This window comes from Podarcis gaigeae (genome assembly GCF_964106915.1).
Source record: "Podarcis gaigeae genome assembly, chromosome: 7".
In the NCBI taxonomy this organism is placed as follows: Eukaryota; Metazoa; Chordata; class Lepidosauria; order Squamata; family Lacertidae; genus Podarcis; species Podarcis gaigeae.
In genome coordinates, this window is record NC_139683.1 from 54,660,851 (window position 1) to 54,688,794 (window position 27,944).

At 40.2% G+C, this 27,944-nt stretch overlaps 1 protein-coding gene across 1 annotated transcript in view; it reads left to right on the forward strand.

Annotated features, from left to right (window-relative positions):
* ZNF407 (zinc finger protein 407) overlaps nucleotides 1–27,944 on the forward strand; it is a 331,124-nt gene that overhangs the window by 6,309 nt on the left and 296,871 nt on the right. The window contains exon 2 of the mRNA XM_083746832.1: nucleotides 12,275–17,043. Coding sequence (XP_083602958.1) covers nucleotides 12,342–17,043 — 4,702 coding nt within the window. The 5' untranslated portion in view covers nucleotides 12,275–12,341. The remainder of the gene's footprint in view (nucleotides 1–12,274; nucleotides 17,044–27,944) is intronic.

The following is a 27,944-nucleotide window of genomic DNA, read 5'->3' on the forward strand; positions in this document are numbered from 1 at the left end:
TGTTCAGTTTCTTTGTTTTATATGTTGTACTGTATTTGTTTACTTTATGGCCATTGTTTTTATATTATGTTACGGCCTGCTTGGAGGGCCTTTGGAGGAAAGTTAGCCTTTTTTAAAAAATAATAATAATACCAGTGCTACCATTCCCCATGGGGAAAGGGGGCCTGGGTTCTTGAATATACAGCAATTGGAAGGGCTGAGAAGCATCTTGCCTCATCTGAAATCTCCTCTCCCTGCTATTATTTCCTTTTAAAATAGGGCACTTCTTTCCCTCCTTCTTAGTCTTGCTATACAAAATAAAAAGGGGGAGAGGCTGGCTTTGGTACTTTTGATTCAGCAAGGGGAATGATAGACTGAGGAGGAGGAGGAGGAGGAAGTACATATGGGTTGACCATTGCACTGTATGCTTGGCAGGACTGAATATCTCTAGCCTTCTTTGCTGCTTTAGTCATGTTCAAAGAAGGATGTGGTGGATGCTGTTGGGGGTAGCATATACATGGGCTCTGACACCAACCTCCACCCATTCAAGTGCACTATTTACAAATGGCAATATCTGAAAGCATGGAAACCAGGGATGGGTGGAGCAGGTGTCCTGACAAGGCTCTCTCCATGTGTTCATTTGTGCCTGCATGAATGACTGACTCAGGGTATCATTGGTAGAAGGTGTGGATGATGATGTGCTTTTACTGTGTGAATGGAATGAGGGATGGGATACGAAGTGTTTGGATGCAATACTGAGCATTAGAAACAGCAGGGTTAGGTCGTTCCCTGCCTAATAAAGTTCATTGTTCATTAATAGTTCCACATTAATATTTTAATCAAATCAAATAAGTAGCCTTCAGTTATGATGAATATTCTAGAGGGGGCAAGATAACCAGCACATCATATTTTTATTTGAAGCTTGCTTCTTGAACTTGCCTTATATGCACACACTCAACCCCTGCAGTTAGAAATGCCACTGAAAGGATCCAAATAGAAGGAGACAGTTTGGTAACAAACCTCCCAGGGTTCATGAATTTTATTATCATATGCATGAAATTTTTGAATACTTGACAACTTTTTTCTTTCTCTCAAAAGGGTGAATATTAAAGGATCAGCATTAGTTGCTTGTCCTTGTGCCGTAGCATTCTGAAATCTAGATAAAAAGCAAAGCAAACAGTGGTTTGGAATATTTATTGTTCTAAGCCAAGCTGTTTTGTATGTAAAGTTGGGAGGTGTGGTTCTCTGAGGCAGAAGTATGGCAGGCACTGGGTCGCTGCTGATAATGGCAGCCCCAAGCCTCATTTTCTCCTCTTTACCTATAAAGCCTATAAAATTTTCTCCTCTTTACCTATAAAGTCACTATGAGGCTTAATGTGCTCCCAGTGAGCACTTTGCTTTCTCACATCGTTGCCTGCCACTGGCAGGAGTGTGGGGACGCAAGAGCATAGGGATGCAGTGATGCCAGTTTCCATCCAACATGTTTCCATTACAGTCATACCTCGGGTTATAGACGCTTCAGGTTGTGTTTTTTTGGGTTGCGGACCGCTGAAACCTGGAAGTACCAGAACGGGTTGCTTCTGGGTTTCAGCGGCTGTGCAGGTGCATAAGTGCTAAATCGCACTTTGCGCATGTGCAGAAGCGCCGAATCGCAATCCACGCGTGCACAGATGCAGGTTGCGAACACTGCGAGTTGTGAACGTGCATGCCACACAGATCATGTTCGCAACCCGAGCGCCCACTGTATAGGAAGGGTTTTGTCTATTTTGTTGCTGCTTACACGCTGTATCACGAATCATAATTCGTTTTGGGTTTTTCAATAATGCTATTAATTACATAATATTTGCAGCTTTAGGGTGTGTCTCTCTGTGTGTTAAATCCAGTGCCAACAATTGCCTTTTGTGTTTGCATAAAGCAAATCTGGTCCTGACACCAAGCAAATATGCTAACAGTGGCAATATCTGTACCAGTTTCTGTTTCCATCGGAATTCCTGTACATCCCTCTCTGAGCATGATGACGATGCATCATATGATTAGTTTTCAGTAGATGTGAAGAGGGAAGGGAGGTCTATACATAGGGGTTCTGTTTTTGATGACAGCCTCATGCCTGCTGTTTAGTTCTTCACTATTTTTGGGAGGGACAGTATGCATTAATGGGAAGTTCCAAGCAGTTAGAACATCTGTTTCTTTGGTCGGGGACTGCAGTTGGTGTGTACTGGCTGTGTCTGGTTGAATGTGTGCAGGAGAACTTGGAAAGCACTTTGGCTTGGGACTGATCTAGCATAATTTGATTTGCTGTACATCTGCTAGTACTTTTCTGCTTGCTTTGTGCCCCAGGGATCAGTTTTCCTGGAGAAAAACCCATTATCGCAGTGGCCATTTCACAGTTTTAAATATTTCTTTTTTACAGTAATATTGTCACGTTTTACATGAGCACCAGCTAGCATTTCTGTGGTGTACAGATTTCATATTGAATTGATGGGTACATTGGGACTGCATAAATTAAACACATTGTGATGGTGTTTAGGATATAGTAGACTTATTTTTAATTCAGTTTTAACATTTTTCTCAAAAGATTCTTTTCCTGATCAGATTAGATCTATATTGTGTGGAAGGGGGATACATAAGTGTTACCAAGCTGAGGAGGGAAGGCAGGGATATCTCTGACAACTCCCCCCCCCCCAGTAAATGTTGTTTTATAAAACAAGATATTCAGGGTGTTGTAATTTGTCTAAGCCATCAGAATTGCCAAACGTGGGTAATTACATAATTTCACACTTTCCAGTAAAGTCAGACCCTGATTAAGCGGTTGACAGCCTGTGAGAGTGCATTCATTGACAGCTGATGTCTGTATTCCCTAAATTTGTAGTGATTGCAATCTGAGTAAAGAAGACATTGAGATTCAAGCCATTTACTCTGAATGAGACTCCTGCTTGACAAATGGGGAAAGTTCTGGGTTGTTGTTTTTTCCAGACATGAAAATTTCAAATGCATAAATACTTTGCTGCTACTGTATCTTGCTTTCTGCTGATGCCAGGTCTTCTCAGTGTCTTCGGCTCTTGCTGTCTTTCATTGCACCTGCTGTTCGTCATATTTATTTCATTCTTCTTTCCTGCGCTTTCTTCCCTCCATCTCCCTTTTACCCCCTTTAAACAGAACAATATGGTAATAGAAACCCTAATAGGAAGAAGGCACTGTTTAACTCGGTTGGAGTGCTACTAATCCAATTGCCAAACGCAACTACAGCACAGCATGCATCTTAATTTCAAGTAAAATGGAAACTTCACTTTCTAAATTTACGGCACTGTACCACTTGTGTGAGTGAGCAGTACTATTCCATTATTCCCATTTATAGTGAATTACAGAAGGGTATGGGTTTGATAATTATTTTGTCTATTAAACATTTATATGTCACTCTTTGAGCAAAATGAGTTTTCTAAAGTATGTTAAATTAAAACACTTAAAAGCAACCAATAAAAGAATGCAATGAAAGAAGAGCAATCTCTTTTCAGTCCTAGGTGAACACCTTTTTTTAATTTCCCCAGGTCTCTTTAGTTTTGGTTTTAGTGCTGTTTACATCTAGTAGATTGTTCTTCTTTCGTTAAATTCTTTTACTGGCTGATTTTAATTGTTCTAATGGGAGCACACTTTGAGAACCACATTTTGGTTCAAGAGTGATGTGTATAAATGTTTACCTGGGACTGAAATGATAACAACCCCTAGTTTCAGTGACAGTACCTCATCCAACAACACATGATTAAGTGGGGCTCTGGATGCAAATAAAGTGGCATCCAAATCACTATTAGACTTTGTATTCCCAGGATGTCCAAGATCAAGAAGACCCCTAACCACTTGGAAGAAGGTCCTCTGAACCTCCAAGGATGGTGGGAGAAAATGCTGCTGGTTTTCTGCCTCAGAGTTGGCTGGATAGACTTTTGCCTGTTTTGCATGGGATTCTCTTTGAGTTTTAAAGCCGCTTGGCTCTAGCTCTTGTTTTTGCAGCCTAGTTCCTTGGTGTAACAAGGAGCCAGACAGACTGTGCCTCTTAGAAAATGACACTTAGGAATGATAATGTTGAAGGCTTGTGACATATCTGTATCCCAACATATAGTCAAGGTTTCAACAGGAGTGCAACCATGCCAGCATGACTTCTCCTAGGGCTTGGATGGATCATGGATCTCTAAAGGTGGACCATTCCAATATGTTCCCCATCCTGCTGCAGAAAGAAGCTATAACAGCAAGTGAAAACCTCAGTAAAAGAAACATGATCATGACAATCTCCCATGTCCCAATTGCTGTCCTCCTATCCCTACCAAAACACCAGCTATATCTTGTGGATCAGTTGCATATATTGGGACAACTCCTTGGTTGTCATGGAGACCATGAAGTCCTAAGCTGATCAAAACAGGCAATCCCTGTGCCTAATAACTTATTGCCACCTGATAACTTTTATTCCTATGTATAATTCATGAGAGCCTTCTTTAAAATAAAATAATAATAATAATAATAATAATAATAATAATAATAATAATAATAATAATATCAGGCTCACCTGGTGAATACCATGCCTGGGAGGAGTGATCAGATCAAATAGAAAAACTTCCACATGATAATCTATTCACTAGGTAAAATTCTGTTAAAGGTAAAGGGACTCCTGACCCTTTTGGGTGTGGGGTTGTGGCACTCATCTCGCTTTATTGGCCGAGGGAGCCGGCATACAGCTTCTGGGTCATGTGGCCAGCATCACTAAGCCACTTCTGGCAAACCAGAGCAGCACACGGAAACACCGTTTACCTTCCCGCCGGAGCAGTACCTATTTATCTACTTGCACTTTGATGTGCTTTCAAACTGCTAGGTTACTCCCAAATATATTTCACAGGACTTGCAGTATCTCAGATCTTGCAAACTCATGCAATAGCAAAGTCTGACTTGTTGAGTTCTGTTTATCTCTGTTTCAAGCTTATCTTTTGACAGGACAGTACGATACAGTTTGTTTCTGTATCCAGAAAGTCATGAACACCCCCTTTTTCTTTGAGCAATCTTGGTTTTAAAACTTCTCTAACATCTGCATTGATCATTTCACTTTAGTTGCCCAAAATAAACACACAGTTTTTCTGCATTTAGGACTGCCATTTAAAATGTAATAGTGGGCTCTGCATTTTTACTCTACCATACCTGATAAAATCACCTGAGGATGCCCTACAGAGAGATTATCTGCCCCGTACATAAAAGGACAAAAATATATTTCCATAATGCTTCAAGGAGACATAGTGGACCTCTTGGGAGGGGTGGCAGATCTGCCTGCTGCTGCCTTCGCAACCTCTTCCTTCTCTTCCTCCCCCCCCCCACCCCAACTTTCCAATGCTGATAATCACTTTCTCCTTTCATTCTGAGGTTGAACTTCACTATTTCCCTTCATTTCCAAGCTTATCTTACACCCTGCATTCATTCTTCACTCCTCCCTTTAATTCTGATGCTGATCTTCACTCCCCCTCCCCTCTCATCTCAACTGGCAGGAATGTGTGCCATTTTCTGGTTTGCTTCAGGTACCAAAATGCCTTGGTCCGATCCTACATAGACTGTTACAGAAGTCTCTGTGCTTCTGTCAGAGAAATAACCCACAAAGAGAACAATATACTCCCAAACCAAGCCAGTTTGCAGGGTTGACCCTCTGTTAAGTTGTTCTGTCTTAAAGAGCAGCCACCTAGTACTGGCCCATGCATTCTTATAGCACCAATTTGCTGGCCTCCTTGGAATCTTAGAATCACTAGTGGTCCTTTTGCAGATACATCATCTGGATTTCTTTTGCCTTTTAAAGTTGATATGCAATGGCTGACTTTGTGGTGGTGATCTTATATTTTATCTTATTCAAAAATTGATGAGAATTTCCAAATGCAGCACATGCTAGCAAAACTTTTGAGTTTCAGTGTCTGTGTAAGACAATAGTGTGACAGTCACAGGTACAGAAAGCTAGGTACATATTCAGTGTATGCCTCTTAAGCTGTACACAATGGGGGGAGGGGAATGAATTTCGTTACCTATTTAAAAGGCACATTTTGGAGACTCTAATTAACTTTGGACAATGTTGTTGCCAGAGTGGCTCTATCTGTCTTTCTGTAATATACTCATATGATTTGCTGTCAGAGAGCCTGGCTACCCCCACTTGAGTGTGCTAGAGGGCTGCAGTTTGTCCTTTAACCTTACCTTCATGATGATGAATAAAAGGGCACACAGTAGCAGTATACAAAATTGACATTTTTTTATTTCTAACTTCACTTGTCGTCTTTCTTGTAATTTGATACGTTTGCACTGCTGTGTTTAATGATCCCTTTCCTGGCTATGATGAATTGAAATAGCTCATACCAAACTGACCTATTATTCTCCATTAGTTCTTCCTTACTGGTAAGTTAGATACACCCTGGCTTCTCTCAGTAGATGTTGCCTTCTGGATAATGGAGGTGTCCTGGATGCAATTTAGCATGCATCTGTGGTTTTGTATCAAAATAACTGTTCAGCAACTCGATGTGGCACTGTTTGAAGTAGAATTCGCCCCCTTTTAAATACCCTCTAAGTATATTTGTAACTTTCACTGCACTGTTCTTTGGAGTTGTTGGCATCTGTCTGTCCCGAGAGGGGGCGAAGTCAAACCACTGAAGGACCACAGTGCCTGTTGTGGATGCAGAGGCCTCGTAACTGCTGCCTCCTGTGTTGTTTTTGTGGTGCTAGCAGCACCAAAGTAACCTCTCCAGGGTGCAAGTCTGGGCAGTGTGTATGGAGGTCCTGAGCTGCCCAGATGACAAGACCCTCTTCTTGGCCTTGCTGATGTGGTTCCAAAGGAAAGCAGAGCAATACATTTGGCACCAGCTTGGCTGCAGGAGTTGCTGGAAGGAGGCGTACAAGATGCCATCCAACCATCTTAAGACTCAACTCCGGATTTGTGTAAGATTTACTCCTTAGCCTTTCCTTCTTCCAAAGGCCGTGGGATATCCTAGTGTCTGGTTGCTGAGAAACCTAAACACTGAATTTAAGTAGCTAAGGACCTTTTTCGGCGGTGAAATGGGGTGGAGGGAGGGAAGGAAGAATACAGATAAACAAATTCCAAATGGATACCTTGATCTTCCCTAATGGAAGCCTTTGTGTTCTCATTTATGTACACATCTGGTTTATTGAACCCTCTTTGTTCTTTGAGAGATTGTGTTGAAATTCAGATTGAGAACGCTCCAGCACCCAAGATTGTTTTCTCTTTAGTTGCCTAGAGAATAATGTGGTGGACCTGGGAAAACCTATTGTCCCACCATGATGGCAGTCAGCTTGGGCCAGCACAACATTATTGTAGTAACTTAGTTAGAATCCTGCACACGCTGAGCAGGAAAGTTGAGAAGAAGCTTCAAAATACAGGGACCATGGCAACTACGCAAATTGCTGCCGATGTCTATCGAAATGCCGCTAATTCACACCAACCTTGCAGCGGCATACTACCCACGTTAGACATTTATTTATTTTCTTTTATTACTTGCTACATTTATATCCTACCGTTTACACTCAACAGTGGGAATGCCATGGCATCACCCTACCCTATCACAGACACAGTGCCCTCAGGCAGCAAAAGCACAGCAGTATCTTTTTCAGGAATCCCTGCATTCAGAGGCTGAAATCTCCTAATACCACTCCAACACACAGACCCCCAAATGGCCAGCAGTATGGGATCTAGTTTCTTACCCTGGTTCAGAAACTTCAGATATGAACAATTATTTATTACTTGGTGCACTGTGTACTCTGTTGCTCTATTAGACATATTTATACTGTACTATTAAGAACTGAGAGCATTGTATGGATGCTGATTATTGTCCTAAATTCCCAATCTTAAATAGATCAGCACAGAAAAAAGTCATACTGAGTTCAGAACATGCTTTCCCGTAAGTACGCATAGCATTTCAAACATAGCTTTTCTGTTTAGTAGCTTTTTCCTTCAGACTTTGTCCAGTAGTTATTTTTCCCATGACAAGATTGATAATAATAAAAAAGGGAAAGTTATAGGACAAGTGTACCAACATTCGGTATGGAGTGGAAATTTTACAACTGAGTTATAAATCCCAGAAGCAGTATGGTTTATAATGGGAAAGTTAAGGGGAAAAATGGAGAGATTGAAATAATACGTATGTAACCTTTCCCCCTCTCTTTAGTGAGTAGACCATTTAAACTAAATTAAGTAAAGGATGTAAATTCTGTTGTTTCAGTTTTTAATATTTCATGACTGATTTTATAGATAAAAATTACATTTAACAATAAATATGAAGAAGAATTAATATGGCCTGTTCTGGTTTGATATGGAACAGCAAATCCCATTTCTCCTCAGCTGTAAAGAAAATTCATTATTATGTCTTGGATTGTAAGAGATGGCTTCATTGTGATTAGTTACATTGATAATAAAACAACCTTTTTGAAAATGGCACAATATACATAGGTTCTCAAGTGTCTGTGTTTAATGACACTGAATTTGTGCATTTGCTACCCTTTTCACAAATATGTTGCCTCCTCCTTGTTTCCGAGCCCATTTTAAGTCATGCAAGTTACTTTAAAAAAAGAATAAGAAATGGCAATCTTATATCAAGCAACTAAGGGATATATAGTTTTAGGAGAGGCAGAATTAATACTGTGGGCTTATCTTGAATGGCTCAAGGGCAGATGCAGTGCTGGTTTGGGACAAATGATGGTTTGCAAATTGGGAATCAGCTTTGGGAACATGTGCATCACCACCATCCCTCTCTAGCATGAATTCCTCCTTCCTTGCCTTGTCGAACCGCATGCAGAAATATGAGATCTGAAGACATATCTGGCTGCAGAGCTATTTCAGTCTTCCAAGCCTTGGAAAAGGGAAAAGGGAGAGAAACAGATACTCAACCATATTATATTATTTCGGCAAATGAGGAGTGATGTAACCATGCTAACTGCATTTATGTCTGGCACAAATGTGCAGCTTCTTAGCCTATCGTTTATAAGTTTATAAACCCTATCGTTTATAAGTTGAGACTTAGCCCAGGAGCTCCTCAGAGCTCTCACCTGTAGAGCAGAACGTGCTCCTTCTGGTCTCCCGTGTTTTCTGAGAAATTTCAGGCAAGACCTGACCCTTGGCTGCTTCTGAAGAACTGGGCAGTGAAAGGCTAGATTGCAAATGCAAGAATGGGGATTAAACCCAAACTGTGGTCATCATCATTTCCTTGGGGAGATAAAAGTGAAAACCATTTTGACGTGAAACTTGCAAACATAAATGCTTTGAGCACGAAAGTCTGCATTACTTAAGCATGCACAACAGATTGTTTTTGAATTGAATGTAAACATTAAATATGTTTCACAACACATTGTGGGAGCAGAGTCTGCGTTTTTAAGGTAGCGTTTAAGTCAAAACCATTTCTCTTGCAATGTAGCAGTATTTTAGTCTTTGTCCCCTTGTGTAAAGTGGCCACAAGGTGTCATCAGAATGCTTTTCTTATGCTGACTTCTTATTTCATGCAGCTTCCCCCCTTTTTTTTCTTCAAACTTTTACAGCTACGCTAATAGTAAATCTAATGTGAAATACTACCCCTTTTTTTTCTTGAGGATATTGTGGCATTAAGCTTCCACTGAAATAACTTAAAAGATTATGGCCTAATAGCCCAGTGCCTTAGGTACCTCTGCACCGAAGCAGTTCATTGCACAGGAGATAAACTTCCTAGCGCTTGCATGAGCGGACAACTTCAGCCATGCTTGAACCCAACCACAGCCTTAGCTGCTGGAGCTGTCATCTCTCCTGAACCAAAAGTGCCCAGTATCTTTTCAAGGATGCCCTTGTGCTACGCAAGGGAAGTTAAGCTGCTCAGCTTGGTTGGTGCCAGGTTTGAGGGAGCCCCAGGCAAGCATTTCCCCCACTGGGAAATGAAGATAGCAGTGGCGGCAGCAGTTACTTTGCCCATTGCTTTGCTCTCGTCCACCTCCAGCCTGGCCTGCAGAAATGGGTGGATGCACTTGCAGCCCATTGTGTGGTACCCAGCACATGGCTTTAGCCACCTATGCTAGGCTGATTATCCCAGAACATCACTGAGCTGGACTGCATCAGGGCAAAACAGCAGCAATTTTTGCTCAGCGCTTCTCTTCAGCACACCCAGTCCCGCCACCAATATATATATATATATATACATATATATATATGTATATATGTCAGCTCCGGTAGGCTAACCAGAGCAACCTGGCTGTACTAGCTCTCTTGTGTGCTGGCCTACACTAATTATGGTGCCATATCTAAGAGAAGAGGAATAATGATTACAGACATAGTACAGCATTGGTTCGGGGAATAACACTCCAATGCGGTTCACAGAGCACCCTTAGATCAAGTGCCCCCACAGCTCTTTTTGCAGCTAAAAGGATGTGCAGAGTTTTCTAAACTGAAGCCAGTGCTTAAAAGGGGAGATCGGTAGTAGGAGACAGCAAGATGTGTGACTAGAAAACCACCAATTAATTTATTTGAAAACAGATAAAAATGCAGGCAGCTGTGTTAGTCCATTAGAAATAATTGAAAGGGCAACAATAAGTGTAATACCTTTAGGACTTTTTAAAAATAAAAGTAGGAAGCAACTCTTTTTCGGATAGATCACTACTTGTTTACTACCTGTAAGTTCTTTAGCTGGCCATACATTTTACTGGTAGTTTAAATATTTTACTGGTGCTGTTATTTCCATATTTCTTTATGTACTAGCACGGTTGCCTTCAATTTAGTTTTTGTTGCCTCCTCTGGAGAATTAGCCTTCCAGGAGGCAAATCCTAGAACTGGAAGAAGATAATGATCTTCTCGCTTCTGTTTATGTGTTTGGTCTGAAGAGAAACCATGTGTGCCCCAATCACTGCAGAATCCTACTCAGTTGATTCTGTATTAAGTGCTCTGTCAAAAACTAATCTAGTTTGTGAATATAAGAAGTACCTCAAGTTGTTGGTTTTCTTCCAAGGCTGACAGCAGAATTAAAGGAAAACATGGCAACCCCTTTGTATTGCATGACATTGTCCTTGTCAAAATGGTGGTGGTTTGGCCAACTGCTGCTTGGGCTGCCAGAAGTTGAGAACCCTGATTTTTTAATCAACTTGGGATGGAAGAATTATTGGTTCTTCCTGGCATTTGTGCTGTGCATGTAGGTCAGGGTTTGGAATGGGTTAAATGGCTGTATACCTCCTGTTGCTGTATATTGGGGGTATGGTGCCTTCCAGGGGTTATTGGACTACACCTCCCATGATCCCTGGCCATACTGGCTGTGGATGGCGAGAGTTGGAGTCCAACCATATATGGAAAATATCATATTGACTATCTCTGCTGCATGTCAACTTGTGAATTTCCTGCATGCCTAATCAGGAAGCACTGGGAACAATGTTGTGATTGGTGGTTGGGAGATGAATTTCTTAGGAACTCTGTGATGCTATTTTGTCACTTCTTTGTTCCTATTGCCATTATTGTGTATTTTCCTCCTAGGAGTGGAGGGATCCCAGCTACTTATGCCATTATAATCTCCATGGTAGTGACAGCCATGTTAACTGGACTATTAAGATTTTCCTGTTAAATCTAGTTTTGTCATTTTGAGGCAGTTATATTTTCTTCATTTTGAGGACAGTTAGTTTCTTAATTGTGAAACTTCTAATTTCAGGAAAGGATACTTTCTCCCCTCCTTCCCCGTTGCCCTTTTAACTGAATGCCATGCTATCTTGGAGTACTGTGTCAGGGCTGTCAAAAACAAAGGTCACACTTTTTAGACTTGAATTCCCAGAATGGGCACATTATTTACGCCACAGCTGTGAAACGACTCGCTCTGGAGTAGTTCCATTTAAAGCCTACAGTCCTATTGAAATCAGCAAGCACTGGAACTAAGCAACAGCTACATGTTTCAGAATAATGGATCTCAAGGCTGCAGTCTTGTTAAAAGTATTACGTTTTTCAAAGAAAGTCAAAATTTGCTTCTCTCATTGATGAGCATCCTGTGTTAATAGGAGAGACTTGTATGTACATACCGATAGACTTTCTGTTCCATAGTGGCTGCGCAACTGTCCTCTTAAGAACCAGATAATCCTTCCTTAGATGTTTAGACATTATTGGTTTGGCCATGGTTTGCTTTGAGAATGTTACCAAAATAATTAGCTAACAATATCCCTATAGCCTTTTAAAACAATAAGTTGTATTCAACAAGTTATTAGTTGCATTAGAATAAAATGCTATGTGTTTTTATGTACATAGGAAACTAATAACCTTCCATTCTTTTTCTCCCTTCCTCTCTTTTTTTAGATAGCCCTACAGCAGATGAGCTAAATCGTTTTATTTAGAATTGTGCTCTACACAATCTTCATTAAGAATGGATGTTGAAAAAAATCAGAAGAACGATGAAGGTGATGAGAATGTACAAAATGAATTAGTACAAGAAGCTGCTAGAAACATGTTAGCTGAAAAAGCTCACAGCGACTCTTTCTCCACCTCAAAAATAGACACATTTTCAGCTGAAGGACAGAAAAACCCAGGGGAAAAACATGAAGAGTGCGCCACAGCCAAACGACCATTATCCAAATCAGCAGTTGAAGACTGTATGGCAACAAACATAGTTGAAAACGAACCTGTCTCAAAGAGATTAAAGCTTACTGTTGTGCAACATGCTGAAGAGAATGAAGGCAAACTATCGAATGCCACAATGTGTGAAGGTAGTGTTGATGGAACAAGTAATACAACAAATGAAACTATAAAAGACGAAGCTATAAGTGCCTGTCAAAGTAGTGATGCTTTATGCGTGCAGCATGATTTCAAGTCTGAGGACAATAGTATACAGGAAATACATGTGGAAAATGAGCATACCCAAGTTGACCAAACACCCCTTCCAGAATGCACACCATCTTTTCAAAATGATGAAGCCAGTGTTAGCTGTGCAACCAGCAGTGTTGAAAACATTTCTAAGTGCAAACCCCATGAGGAGATTTTTTCCACTTACCCAGATTTAGAAAAGCATATTCAAGAAAGCCACCTTCAGCATTCCGAACAACAGGTGAACCTACATTGTACTGATAAATCAGAACACACTCCGTCTTTACAAACACATAGCAAGCCGACCGCTGGACAGCTTAGATTGTATTTTTGCAATCTCTGTGGTTTTCAGTCTTTCGAGAAAGATCTTCTACAAGCTCATTTCCTTGGCAAGACACACCTCCGCCGGCAAAATCTTGCTGCCCGGGGAGGATTTGTCAAGATACTTACGAAAAAGCCATTTCATAAAAAACAGCAGTCCCTAGTCAAGGAAAAGAATCTGCAAGCAAAATCTGCACTTAATAAACCAAAAATAAGGAATGCAGGTTCAAATCCACTAAAGACTTCAAGCAATAAGCTGAAGAAGTTTAAAACAGGCCACCAACTTTTTGTTGAAATGGTGTCATCAAAAAATATTTCTGCAGAAACCACAGAGAACACTACCAATGAAGAAGTGCTTTTCTCCAGTGTGGGTGGAAATGGTGATGCCCATTCTGAAAAGCTAGAAGTGTCAGGGCCCTCCAAATGTAATCCAGATGTATCAGAACCTGCTGAAGGTAGTCAAGAGACAATTAGCAGTCCAAACACCACAGGAATACTTGATAGATTTCCCCATAACAGAAATATCTTCTCCCGAAGAATAACTTTCAAGCAAAGTGGTTCTTTCAGATTAAATCAGCAAATTAAAAAACGCTATAATCTTTTGGGATTAGGTAAGAGAAACAGGCCTGACTCCACCTTAAAACACAGCATCAGGACAGACTTCAGTCAAGGTGATACATCGCAGGTGCACCTAAAAGTTTTAGAAACTGAAGAGGATTTGTGCAAAGCTGACACAGGAACACTCTCACTTGATCCAGATGGAGCCAATGCATGCTCTTCTATCACCCTGGAACTTGATAATTCTCCAAAGAAAGCTGTTGAGTCCCAGAAGGGTCTACATCCTTGTACTCATTGTGGATGTACTTTGCCAAACACAGGTTTGGAATTGGATGTTGACAGAGATAAAGCAGACGAGCTGAAATTCCAGTGTCAGACATGTGGCTATTCTTGTGGAACCAAGGAAGACTTTGAACTGCACCATCAAAAAAACAACCATTGCATGGGTGATTGCAAGATAAATTGCCCTCAGTGTTCATTTTTTGCCGTGAATGAGGTAAGCTTTGGGGAGCACATGCGTAATGAGCATGGCATGTCCCACTGCTGTGTTACCTGCCGTTTGTATTTTCTAAATGAAGAAGAAGTAGCAGTTCATAACACAACTGAACAACATATAAGTTTATCAGCTCAAGGAAATACGGTTCGCCCACTTAGCAATGTGACTCAGCAAACAGCATCTTGCACTTTAGTGGAGACAAGTGTTCTTCCAAAGGTTGCAGAAGAAATGCCCAAGCCCTTGGTGATACATCCTGCTAATGAGTTCAAGGAGTCTGTCCTGAGCAGAACTCAGTTTCAGTGTAAAAAATGTTTTTATAAAACAAGGTCTTCCTCAGTTCTTACCAGGCACATAAAACTTCGGCATGCTCAGGAATATCATTTCCTTTGCAAAGCATGCAACCTCTACTCATTAAGCAAAGAAGGAATGGAAAAACACATCAAGAGAAGTAAACACCTTGAAAATGCCAGAAAAAATAATATTGGCTTACGCTTTGAGGAATGTATTGAAAGGGTATGTGTAGGTGGAAGCGATGGTAAAAAAGCAACAGAGCCTTCTACTTATGGCAGTTTAAAGACTGTATCAGAAAATGAAAACGTGCCGTTACCCTTCTGTACATTGGAGAATGTCTCGATAAACAAGGAACTGTTTCCATCAGGTGAAATGCTGAAATGCAGTGAGCTGGTTCTGGGCAGCGGGCAAAAGAGAGGAAGGCCGAAAGGCACCATTTCTCGGACATGCCCTCATTGTGGCTTATTGGCTTCCAGTGTTACAAACCTGACGGTTCACATTCGACGAAAGCATAGCCACCAGTACAGCTATTTATGTAAAGTATGCAATTACTATACTGTAACGAAAGGTGATATGGAACGTCATTGTGCTACAAAGAAGCATAAAGGCCGTTTGGAAGCCAATGGGAAACAAAACATAGAGATTATAGTGTGCCCAGAGGGAGGTAATGTTGAAGCCAGTAGCAAGAAGATAAATAGTCCAGGAGGTATGAATGAACTTGATGACCATGGCAGTTCACCCTTGGACAATGCTGCTTTGGAAAGCCAGGGAAATGATCAGTGTAATGCTATACAAGTACAAGGTGAAAATGTGCCTCAGCTTTCTGAATTGGGTAGAGACCGGAACCCTTCAGAAATAAAGCAGCATATAATTGCAGAACTAGGTAATGTCAACCAAGCTAGGGACTCGTTGGCTCAAACAAGATCGTTAAACACAAATGATAACAAGTGTGCTCATTGCAGCTTTGTTGCACATTCATTTTCTTCTCTGGAAGTACATATAAAACGCAAGCACACTAAAGAATTTGAATACTATTGCATGGCCTGCGACTATTACGCAGTTACTCGACGAGAGATGATTAGGCATGCAGCAACAGAGAAGCATAAAATAAAAAGGCAATCTTATGTATGCAACACCTCTGGAGAAGAGACAGATGTGGCCGATACTGGCAAGGAGCAGCAACCGACAGATGAAATTCAGATCATTCTGGATGGAACAAAATACCAAAACACCATTGAGGAGAAATGTCTGGATGTGCAGGTCACTCAGAAAGTGAAGAAAGCCCTTAATTATTTGGTTTCAGAAGATGGTGCCCCTTCAGATGTTCCCAAAGAAGGTTATGTTGCCGATACTGTAGATGTTGAGACAAATGATGGAGTTGACCAAGGCAGGGGAGAGGGAGTCAGTGAAGAAAATGTTCCAAAAGCTGTAGTCGAGGTTCATGAGGTGTTCACACCTAAAGAAACAGTTCATTGTGTCCTGCAGGAAAATGTGGAAGATCAAGGAACAGTAACGTCAAATTTTAATTTTACCATAGAAACTGGAAGTAAAAACTTAGCTGTTAGCAAAGATTCTCCAGATATGAATTTGATCTCAAATAAGATGGAGGAAGACTCTGAAGGAGAACTTCAGAGTATTGCAGTAGCTGCTGAGGAAGTGAAAAATGAAGAAATTCAGTTGCCCATCATTTCAGAAACATGTTGCGCACTAGAGCAACAAACTATTGATGAAAATATTGAAGGAACTATGAAAACTATACATAATTTACAGGAACAGCAAATAACCCAGCAGAGTTCTGCTATAGAGGAAGAAGGAACTCTGTCAGCTGAACAACATGAGGTCGAAGTATCATTAAACAATATTTGGGGTTCAGAGGTCTCAATAGTTGAAAGCGTTCAAGAAAGTAATGAGGCATCAGATGCTTTTGCCGGTGCTGAGGGCAGAGTGAAGGAGGAGATAGCAGTGCAAAATTGTGGCCAGTTTGATTCCTCTATAGTAAAATTAAAAAGCCATGAAGATGGTTGTGAGCCAGTTGATCACATTGCTGATGGACAGAACCTGAGTGGGCTGAGAACTTTGAAAGCGGATGTCCCACAAGGTGGTGGAAAGAAGAAGAAAGCAGAAGGGCAGCCGCTTGGGGAATCGACACGCATTCGCTGCGATGACTGTGGCTTTTTAGCAGACGGCTTGAGTGGCCTGAATGTTCACATAGCTATGAAACATCCTTCAAAAGAGAAACATTTCCATTGTTTACTGTGCGGAAAGTCGTTTTATACCGAAAGTAACCTGCACCAGCATTTAGCTAGTGCGGGCCACATGAGAAATGAACAAGCAAGTGTCGAAGAACTGCCGGAAGGGGGCGCCACCTTTAAATGTGTTAAGTGCACAGAGCCTTTTGATTCGGAGCAAAATTTATTTCTTCATATTAAAGAACAACATGAAGAGCTGCTCCGGGAAGTTAACAAATACATTGTTGAAGATACTGAGCAAATCAACCGAGAGAGAGAAGAAAATAAAGGCAATATTTGCAAATACTGTGGGAAGATGTGCAGAAGTAGCAATTCCATGGCCTTTCTGGCTCATATACGAACCCATACAGGTATGTATCAACAAATGGTGCAGGTAGTGCTTTGCAAATGGAAGTTGAGTTAAGGCCTTGCTACTCCTTGCTGCCATTATTTTTTAAATCATGAATTACTCTAGAGTTTCAAATTTATATTAATCCCATGTACACTGCTTGATTTCAGGAGTACTCTTTAGTAGACAAGGAGCACAAATTTAAACAGAATTTCTTGAAAGTTCTTGAGTGTGATCTTCTCTTTGTCACTATATTTCTTACAGATTATATCCCCTAGACTTATTATAATTCATTAATCAGATCCCAGCTTATTATCTAAATATGATTTGGAGAACATTTACCTTTCAAATGACTGTTTGCCTAATCTAGAGTTGCTTGCAAACTTTTTAAAATAAAAATAAAAATGGCCTCCATCTATACCTTCCCCCTCCTTCATTTCTCTAGACAGTTCTGATTAGTGTTGTGACAGTCAAACCATAAGGGAAAGCACTACCCAAGTGCTACTGATATGTTGAGGTGTGGAGAGTGCGCCATCTGATCTGGCAGTACTGCAGGGGTAGGGAACCTCAGACCCAGGGACCCAATGTGTTTAGGCTACAATCTTGCTGACACACACTTGTTGAATTTACGATTAAAATTAGTGATGGGTAATTCACGCCTACAGGGTGGGAGGTGATGGCCCTTTATGGCTTTTCCTTTGCCCAAAGCAGCAACCTGTTGACAAGTTGGTGGCAATGCTAGCCTAATGCTTAACATAGTTTACTTTACCTGGTTTGGATTCAGAAACCACCATTCACATTTAATGGTTGAATGGCGGGTATTTGTTGCTGCATTGCTGTGTAGAGAATGCTGATTTTTGAAAACAAGCATGTAAGGTTTTCATGGGATTGCAGTTTGGTCACCATTTTAGAAGGCAGCAGTAGAGGCAACGCAGCACCTGTGAAATTTGGGCCTGATGATTTAGACTCTGTGCTGTGCCACATGTTCCATTCTCTTTTTATGTTTTATATTAAGTGGAAAAATTTAAAACAACACTTTTGTCGAAAATGCATAAGCTGCAGTTCTAAATTTATGTAAAAATTCACTGCTATGTTTCTATAAACCTGCCATACATTCTTTATTTTAAATAGACAGCTTTTCTAAATCACTGAGCTCTGCTTAGACAAGTGGTGTCTCTCTGGGTTGAATTTATGAGTGGATTTGAATAATAAATTCACATTTCAATGAACATATTTTCATTAAAACTGTAAGGTTTATTTTACTGTACTTTTAAATAATGGCTTATTATAGAAGCTATAGTTTAAATTCATGCAGTGGTTGAAACTTAGTGCTCAGTTACTAGAAAGAAAATGAAAAGGTAAGAGATGCAAAATATTATAAAAGAATATTAATATTCTTTGGTGTAATCCTGAAATAGTTTTTGTTTCCATAGAAGAAAGCAAAGCTGAGGCTGAGCTATGTACTTAAGATTCAGTTGCAGAAAGCTGGCATCTTCAGGTGTCTTCTTGTAACTAAAGTATTAATTCTTGCAAACCATCAGTATCATCAGCTTAGGAATCCCAGCCTTCTTTTAGCAAGCCAATTCTATACTTGTGCAGTACGTTTCAGGATTTTTTTTTTTTTTTAATTGAATTTGGTGATGAGTTTTTCGATGGCACAGACTGTTCACATGGTCAGAACAGTTTTTATAAGCCCTTTATATGCCCTCTTAAGGCAGATAAAATGGAATAAAACTACAGGGAAGATGCTAATGGAGCTCTCTTTAGAATTCTTTATGCAACTGTCTGGTCAAGACATGTTGCTTATAATTGATGTGTCCATTACTTGAATTCTCTTGTAATTATAGTCAATAAGTCTTGTAAATGTGTTAAAGCTCACTAAAAGCATACAAATTCAAGAACAGAGTAAGGCTAATAATTTAAAATAATCAATGTAGGCATTTCAGCACTTAATTTCCCTTGTGTGTTGATAGCTGATCATTCTTAATCCATTAAGATTTATTTAGTCGTTTACAATGCAAAATAGGTTTGCACTGGTCACTTGTGCCATTTGAAAATGTCCACCAGGTTAAGTGCAGAATGTAGTCCATTAGTCTTCCTTGACTATATGTATTAATTGCATTTAAAATCAAGTTAATGTGGATGTGAAAGTGAGGTAACTATCAATATATGACAAAGCAACCCTACTTACATAAGTTACATCATTGATTGTAACATTTAGTAAAAGTTAGCACACTTTTTAACATCTTGTGCATGTCTTATCAATGAGTGTATTTTTATTCTGCTTTGCATTAGATGTGAATGTGCCGCAAAGGAACCTTTTTTTGGGTGACAACACATATCTACCATTTCATTTTGCAAATAATTTTTGGGGAGGAAGAGTTACAGAAGAGGTTTTAATCTATTCTCTTTCTCACTGCACCTTTAAAATGAATTGCTTTTCTGATAACTTTGCTTATGCACATGAAATAGTAATGCTGGTATTTTTATTAATAGTTAACTGGAAGAGGTTTTTCCTCCTCCAATTCCTGGTTTCTTCCCCTTCTTCATATTTTCTGATTTACTGAATGTTTTATGCAATGTTTCTTCCCATCTTCGGCACAATAAAAGCAGTTCTAAAAAGAAATAAATGGGTTTTGGATGCCAAGATTGAGAGGCCAAGGAAGAGCACCACAATATAAGCTCCTGCAGGCGGAGGGAAAAGAGCAGAAGCAGATGCTGGGTTCATCTGCATTTAGTATAACAGCTTTACAGTGTGATCCAATATGTCTACTTATAAGTATGTCCCATTGAATTCAGTGGGGCATGCTTTCAGGCAGGTGGTTATGGGATTTCAGCTTTGCGAAGCCACCATCCTACATATGTCTTCTCAGAGGTGAAGCCCATTGAGTTCAATGGGACTTATACCTAGGTAAGCATGTGTAGGATTGCTTCTTTACATGCCATTATTTAAAGTGTTTCTCTCTCAAAATCCCCCCTCCCCCTCGCCAATAACTAGTGATTCCAAATAGTGGGAAATAAAGAGAGTTTCCTTTCCCTGATTCCAAAGCTTCTCACGTAGCAAAGGGGGAGGTTATACAATGTAGTGGATAACAAGCAAGTCCATCACACTTTGACAAGTGAAAATGAGGAAGTGTCAAGAAAAACAACAGAAAGGTTAGAGGTAGAGGACTTTTCAACTTCCAATTTAGATGGGTCTTGCATGCCTAATTAGCAGCCTGAATTCTGAAAATATATATTCACCTATCTCTGTGCTTTCCTTGCTTATGATTTCAGTGGGAGTCACAAATGTTAGGGTTAATCATGTGCTTGGCAGAGATACTAATGTGCTCAAGACTCAGTGTTCCAATATTCATGTGCTTAAATGCTTAAACCACTGTGTGTTTTTTTGGTGGTTTATTTGGCATTCTGGTAGTTGTACAGGACTATTGGAGACCTGAGAAATCTCTTGTTATGAAGATCTCTTCTGAATGATCACCAAACGAATTTCAAAATATTAATGCAGTATTACTATTATTTCAGTTTTACCATACAGTGGGGATGTGTTGAGGGGGAAGAAAGACATTGCAGGGAAACTGGTAGCAAACATTGATTTAATAATCTCTGACACTGAATTGTAAGTGGCATTCAGAGTTAATGCTTATTTAAAAATCTAAGCAGGGTTTCGATGGAGACTTAACTAGTGCTGTATATTTAACACACTAAGAAACATTGAGAAATGAGGGAGGAAAATGCTTACATGGGCCCTACCTACCTTTCATACTCTCTGTACTCCAGGCTACATAGTACAGCCATTCAGTTGAGACTTCAAATGTTCTTAAAACATTCCCTTAATCCCTTTATTTAGGGATCCTTCTTGCATTAATTTCAGTGGTCTGGGAACAGCTTGAACATGGTGAGATTCCACATGCCTATGAAAACATCTGTACTTACAAACACATGGGTAAAGCCAGTCTTGTGGATCTTTCCCCACCAGTTGTTGCCCAGATAGGACAAATAATAATAATAATAATAATAATAATAATAATAATAATAATATTTATACCCCGCCCATCTGGCTGGGCTTCCCCAGCCACTCTGGACGGCTTCCAAAAAAAATATTAAAATACTGTACTACATCAAACATTAAAAGCCTCCCTAAACAGGGCCGCCTTCAGATGTCTTCTAAAAGTCTGGTAGTTGTTGTTCTCTTTGACATCTGGTGGGAGGGCATTCCACAGGGCGGGCGCCACTACCGAGAAGGCCCTCTGCCTGGTTCCCTGTAACTTGGCTTCTCGCAGTGAGGGAACCGCCAGAAGGCCCTCGGTGCTGGACCTCAGTGTCCGGGTAGAACGATCGGGGTGGAGACGCTCCTTATACAGGACCGAGGTCGTTTATCAGCTGGCTGCTGGAAGTTTCAGTCTAGCAACATCTGAAGGACCATAGCTGCCCTACCCTGGCTGTACAGAGACAACTGTCTGACAACGATCAAAGCAGAAAGGGATCTTGCTATGGGGAAATTGTTTCCATGTTGCTGACATGATGCAAAAAGGGATCCTTAATCTCTGGGTTGGCTAATCTATCTCTGCTGCTCAGTGGTACTAGGACAGTGGTTCTGAGATGAGAGCTGTACGAAGTAATTTGTCTTCATCAAGATTTGGACTTCACTCTTCCATTTCAATCTCCCTTTTCATAAGCTTTAAGTAACACCATTGATTCTGAAGATAATTTACAGCTAAAGACCCTTGCAGAGTTATGATCGAATCGCAACAAAAAGTAGTCTTCCTGGACTACAAAATTATGACAGCAGATGAAATTATTATTAAATATTGTTATTATTCAATTTGTAGCCCCATTTATATGCTATGAGCAACTGCACTTTGGGTGAAGTCATCAAGATTGTGAATATGTTCCCTAAATGGGAATCGTCTCCTTTAAACTAAGGGCCACATCAGATACTGACACTTTATTCATTCTATGGAAAAAAGTGAGAGGTCTTAAAACTATAGATAGTAAGTGGCATAGTAGTCATGGAAAAGTCAAAACTGGGGAGATGAGTGCTTCACTATGTTTACTTTGGTTGTTTGTGCATTTAGTTTTTCAGTTGCTCAAACTTTTAAAAGGAAAGATAGAGCTGAAGCCACTTTCTAAGAACTCTTCTCAAAGGTGGGTTATAAAATAAGTGTGATCCTTTAACGAAAATGTTATGTTTGTAATTCAGCTGGGATTTGAGTTTTACCAGTTATTAGCCGGAAATTCCATTAAGAGAAATGGTAACTCCCAATTTGTAGAACTTACTTAGCATCCATTTATTTGCTAATCAGTTATTTGCTGGTCTAATGTGATGCCTGTTTACAGTGTAAATAAAACAAAAGTGTAAGGGAGAGGACAGGAGAATAATGAACTTGGGAAGAAGGAAGCATAGAACATTTTGGCTGCTATGGATTTGGCAAGGCTTTGTGGAGAAAGTTGATTTTGCTCAGGGACTTGAGATGGAGTTTTAGTCTTGATGTCATGAAAATGGGAGCAGGGAAGGAGGAAATGAGCACACCGTAGATGAGCTTGCACAAAAGAACAGACAAACTTGAGGCAATGAACGAGGGAAGGTGGCCAAAAGGAGGGCGTTGTGAAAATGACCTATGAGATTGATGCAGAAAATGATAGTGATGCAGTGAGGATGCAGGAGAAGAAGGGTCATTATCGATCTTATTTTTTTTAAAAAAAACAACAACCCAACTCTTCAGCCAAAAAAGACTCACAGAGTGGTTTACAGATTGATGAAAACAAGACAGTCCTTACCCCTGCAGCTTGCAATATAAAAAGACATGACCCTAAAGAAAAATGGATTGAGATGGAGGGGGAAATAAGCAAACTCAGGTACCAGTTCTTAGTTACCAGTTCTTCTAAGAAGCAGCTGGGATGGAAACATCAAGGAGAAGAAGAGCTGAAAGGTACCAGTCTTTCCACTGCATGGATGGGAATGTTCCTGTATCCCTTCTCTCTCCCTCTTTTCTGTTGCCCTAAGGCAACAGCTGATGGAGGGAGGAGCCTGGCTTCTCAAGAACTGGTGGCGGCTCAGTATCTCTTATTTTCTGCTAAAAACTGAAACAAAAGGCAACATTTTAGTGGAAGGACTTTGAATTAATTTAAGAGGTAGGAAGGATATTGGCGTGGTGCACTGGAAAGATGAAATTGCACTAATTGCCAAGGCATAGTTGGGAGTTTTAGCCATAGATAATAGGGTAAGGAATGGAAGACATACAGTGGCAAAGCTCTATGGCGAGGATGGGCAAGCTTCAGCTCTCTGAGATCAACTTACATGTTTCTACTAGAAGGCTATGGACCAGGACCAGGTTCAAAATAGCAGCTCAGGATAGCTGGCATATACTAAGAACTGAGGGCATTATTAGCCCAGGACAAAAAAGTCAACTTCTGGGGACGTAGCCAACTAACATGTCCAGTCATGGATGCATTTCTCAGCACTGCTTTTTGGATACAACCAGTGCTATTTTTCTAGAAAAAGAGGTGTCAGAACCTACCACCAATGCCTTCCTTGTTCTCTTATAATGGCACTGGTGGCCACCTGAGAGGTGCCAGAACTGGAAAAAAGCTCTGGGTAGAACTCCTGGTTTTCCCCAAATGTTCTTCGTTTCACCAACCTAATTTAGGGCATGGGGTGGGGGGAGTCTTTTAGTCATTGCTGTGTTTAGATTGTTGGATGTCAAACTGATGATTTGTTGCAAATCGTCAGAGATCAGCCTTCCCATCCCACCCCTGGTCTATGTGACAATTTACACTCTTAAGATGGCCTTGTTTGACATTTTTCTTGTGAGTACTTGGCCCTGTACCACAAACCCATGCTGGAACTCCTCTCTGTTTCCAAAGCATTTTTTCATGGTGGGCAATTGGGGTTGTGGAATTGTTTGTTAAAACCATTGCCAATATTTATTTATGTATTGAATTTCTATCGCATCTTTCCTCTAGTGTACATGGTTCCCCCCCTCCCATCTCTCCATTTTGTCCTCACAAAAACCTTGTGAGGTAGGTTAGGCTGAGAGATAGTGACTGGCCCAAGGTCACCCAGTGAGATTCATGGTTGAGTAGGGACTTGAACCCAGGTCTCCTAAGTAATAATATGACACTAGCCACTAAACTACACTGGCCTGGTCTTCCTAGTTGCTAAAAAATGCATGAGACTATTAATAACCTATAATTCAACATCTTTCAAATTATGGAATGATAATCATAATCTAACATGTTGCTGTTGATGCTACAATCTTTGTTGATAATGAAAAATTAATGTAACATTGCAAGGAATGATTCTCACACTGTCAAAATTGGCCCCAAACTTGTAAGTATTTCAGGGCATAAAGGTTGAATGGGCCCAATAGTATTGCCGGAATTTTGACACTTAAAGAAGAACAGTGTGTGGTTAGAGCCCATGGAGCACCAGTGATAACAGAATTGGAACAAATTTAACATGCTTCTGTTGGGAAAAGAATCCAAATGAAAGTGGGGCTGAAGCTGCAGGATATTTTAGCTTTTTGAAATAAAATGGACATATAAATATGAGTAGACTGCTTTACCATAGCCAGTCTTAGTCTTGGCATTATATATTGCCTAATCAGTCTTTAAACTGGTGAGTTAGATCGTCAACTTCAACACTTTATATTTAATGTGGAGGTAGACTGACTTTACTCAAATTTCTTTTATTTTCATAGGTCCCTTTATAGAATGCAGTGTTGATACGGAATGCCGCTAAATTAATGGTTAATTCAGTTTTATCAGGATAATTTAAATAAACTGGAATTTTCCAGTTTGATTGATAGAATGTGATCGCTGTTAGCTGCAGACTCAACCTGCTTTTGACATTTAAACATATAAAGCTGACTAGATATAACCATTCAGGTGCTAAATATATTTTACATCTACTTCTAACAGTAGAAATGGAAGTATTAAGAGATCTGGCTTCATTGTCATTGAACTGTGAAATATTCAACCTTGTCTGCCCGTGCTTAGTACTGTTGACTTTTTTATTTCTGTTGGAAGATTAAAATTAAATGCTTCATTTTTCGTCAGCTTTTGGGAATTAAATTGAAATTTAAGACTCTGAATTTTTTTTTTAACCAAGATCCTCAATTTAAACAAAGTCTTCTTTGCAGATATTCTGTGTTCAAGGGCACAGCAGAAAGGTTCATTGATCAAGTATGATGTACTGTAACATTTTTCTTATCCGAGCTCTTTTATGTATATTTATTAAAGATCCCATATTTCATATTATGCTTAACTATATTGGAGGAAGTTCTTCACAAAACATATCCCAAATATAATATGAAGTATCTGCAAGCATATTGCACTTACTTTTAACTGCAATTCTGGGATTTATGGATATAGAGAGATCTGCTGGTCTTATAAAAGTTGGAAAGGGTCATGACATACTTTAAAATGATATGTTGCCACTTAATATCCCAGTACTGACACCTGCCAGGTTTAATGACTGCATTTTTGTGATAATATAATTGCCTCAATCTGATCAGAAAGTCAACTTTAGTTCCAGTGTGCTGTTTTACTTTTTTTTTCTTGGCCTGATTGTGTTGCAAAAGAACAAGCGAGTTCTGCTTTCTTGTGGGGTGGGGGTGGGGAAATCCTATAATTCTTTGGTCTGTTCTAGGCAGTTAAAGTTTGTTCTTGAAATAAATAATAGCCAAAATGTCAATACTTCTAGTTTTCAGAATAATCATAAATTCCTGACCATAAAACAGTCATAAAGGTGTAATATTTTATTCACTGTATATTCATACACCGCATGTCATTGCAACAGAAAGGCAATGAATCATTCTTTCGGTATAGTCAAAAAGGAAGGGGAAAAAGCGTATGAGCAAGATAGGCCTAAAATATCGGTACTAAGGTTTAAATTTACTCCTTATCAGAGAGTGTAGCATAGTCAAAATAGGTAATCTGCTCAAATATATTTATCTTGCAAATTGAACATTTTTTAAAAGGTACACCAGTTCTTACCAAATGAAGCTGGTTGACTTTTGTGGAAATTGTGGGTGAGCAATCTTTCACTTAGCACCCTCTACATGAAGCACATCCACCCACAGGAAATTCCGTAGCTCAGGGGTAAAGCATCTGCCTTGGATGCAGAAAATCCTAGTAGGTGTCTCCAAGTAGGACTGGGAGAGACCCGTGTCTGAAATCCTGGAGAGCTGCTGCCAGTGATTGTAAACCAGCATTTCCCAAACTTGGGTCTCCAGCTGTATTTGGACTACAACTCCCATCATCCCTAGCGAGCAAGACCAGTGGTCAGGGATGATGGGAATTAGAGTCTGGAGACCCAAGTTTGGGAAACAATACAGAACTAGATGGAGTAGACTCGGTGTAGGCAGCTTTCTGTGCTCCTCAGATCTTGACCATGCCCGGAAGCAACAAGTGCATCTGAGAAAAACCTCCAGATACACTGGGAAAGCAGGAATGGCTCTCACTCTTTTGAAGTAATGGCCTTTAGCAACCCTTTACATTTTAAGAATTAGTAGCTTTGAGAAGCACTGTGTTTGGCTGTGGGATACAACATTCATGCAAAGTATGGAAGTTCCCAAACTCTCAGGTCACATAACCATTTTTAAAAGTTAACTTAAAATACTTCTGTATAGTACAGTGGTACCTTCGGGTTAAGTACTTAATTTGTTCCCAAGGTCTGTACTTAACCTGAAACTGTTCTTAACCTGAAGCATCACTTTAGCTAATGGGGCCTCCTGTTGCTGCCGCACCGCCAGAGCACAATTTCTGTTCCCATCCTGAAGCAAAGTTCTTAACCTGAAGCACTATTTCTGGGTTAGCAGAGTCTGTAACCTGAAGCGTATGTAACCTGAAACGTATGTAACCCGAGGTACCACTGTATTTCAGAGATGGGGAACCTGTGACCCTCAAGATGTTATTGGACTTCAGCTCCCATCAGCTCCACCTAACATGACTAATGTTTAAGAATGATGGGAATTGTAGTCCGGCAATGTCTGTAGGGCCACAGGTTCTTCATCTCTGCTGTATCCAATGGTTTACCTTCTGTTTCAGGCTCCTTGATCCAGCAGAGACTTCCCCTTGAAGAATGGGAAGGAAAACTTTTTTTCCAATTCATCCTCCCCCATGCAGTTCCTTGCAACACTTTCCGCATTGTTCCACAGTGTCTGATCGACCTCTGAAGCTGTTTTGTGGGGCCACAGGGTGCAGGGGGAATAAATAAAAATCACCCCTTTTTCTACAGATGGAAGCCTCCACTAAATCCTGGAGTGTTCCATCAGCAGAGGGACACCATTGGATTCAAGCCATGGTAAATAATGTTGCGAAAGCTTCTCTAGATGGTGAAACTCGAGGTTAACATGATCTTCTTCAGCAGTCCATTTTTCTAGCCATCTCTGGGATGTAATGGATTATGATTTTGCTTTTGCAAGACCACTTTGAGTACAAGTGGAGGGGAAAGATCGCCTTGTCATGATACTTCCACCTTAACAAATGGCCATGAGACCTGGCACAGTTCATCAGAAACCACTGCAGTATGAGTTCCATTGAAATGAACTAGAACAGGCTTCTGCTGGGTTATAACCTGAGTTCTAGCCGCGTTATAATGGGTGAAAACTATGGAAAAAGTTTTGTGGCCTCATTTTAAAGTTCCCCAAGTGTCTCATCTTCTAATTATCGATACTGTTTCTATAATAAGTGAGTGCTCATTAATGAAAACCCATTCTTGCTTAACTTTTGTGTTTGAACTTCGGGGAAGTATCTTTAATGAGGAATATGTGGCACGTACCCTAACGGTATCCCTGGAGTTATAAATGTATGCAATAGAAAAATTTCTTTTCAGGGCTAGGCAAGATTCTGAAACAGGTTAAATATTGGATATTAATTTCCACACCCACCCACTTAAAATAAAATTTAAAAAAATCAAAA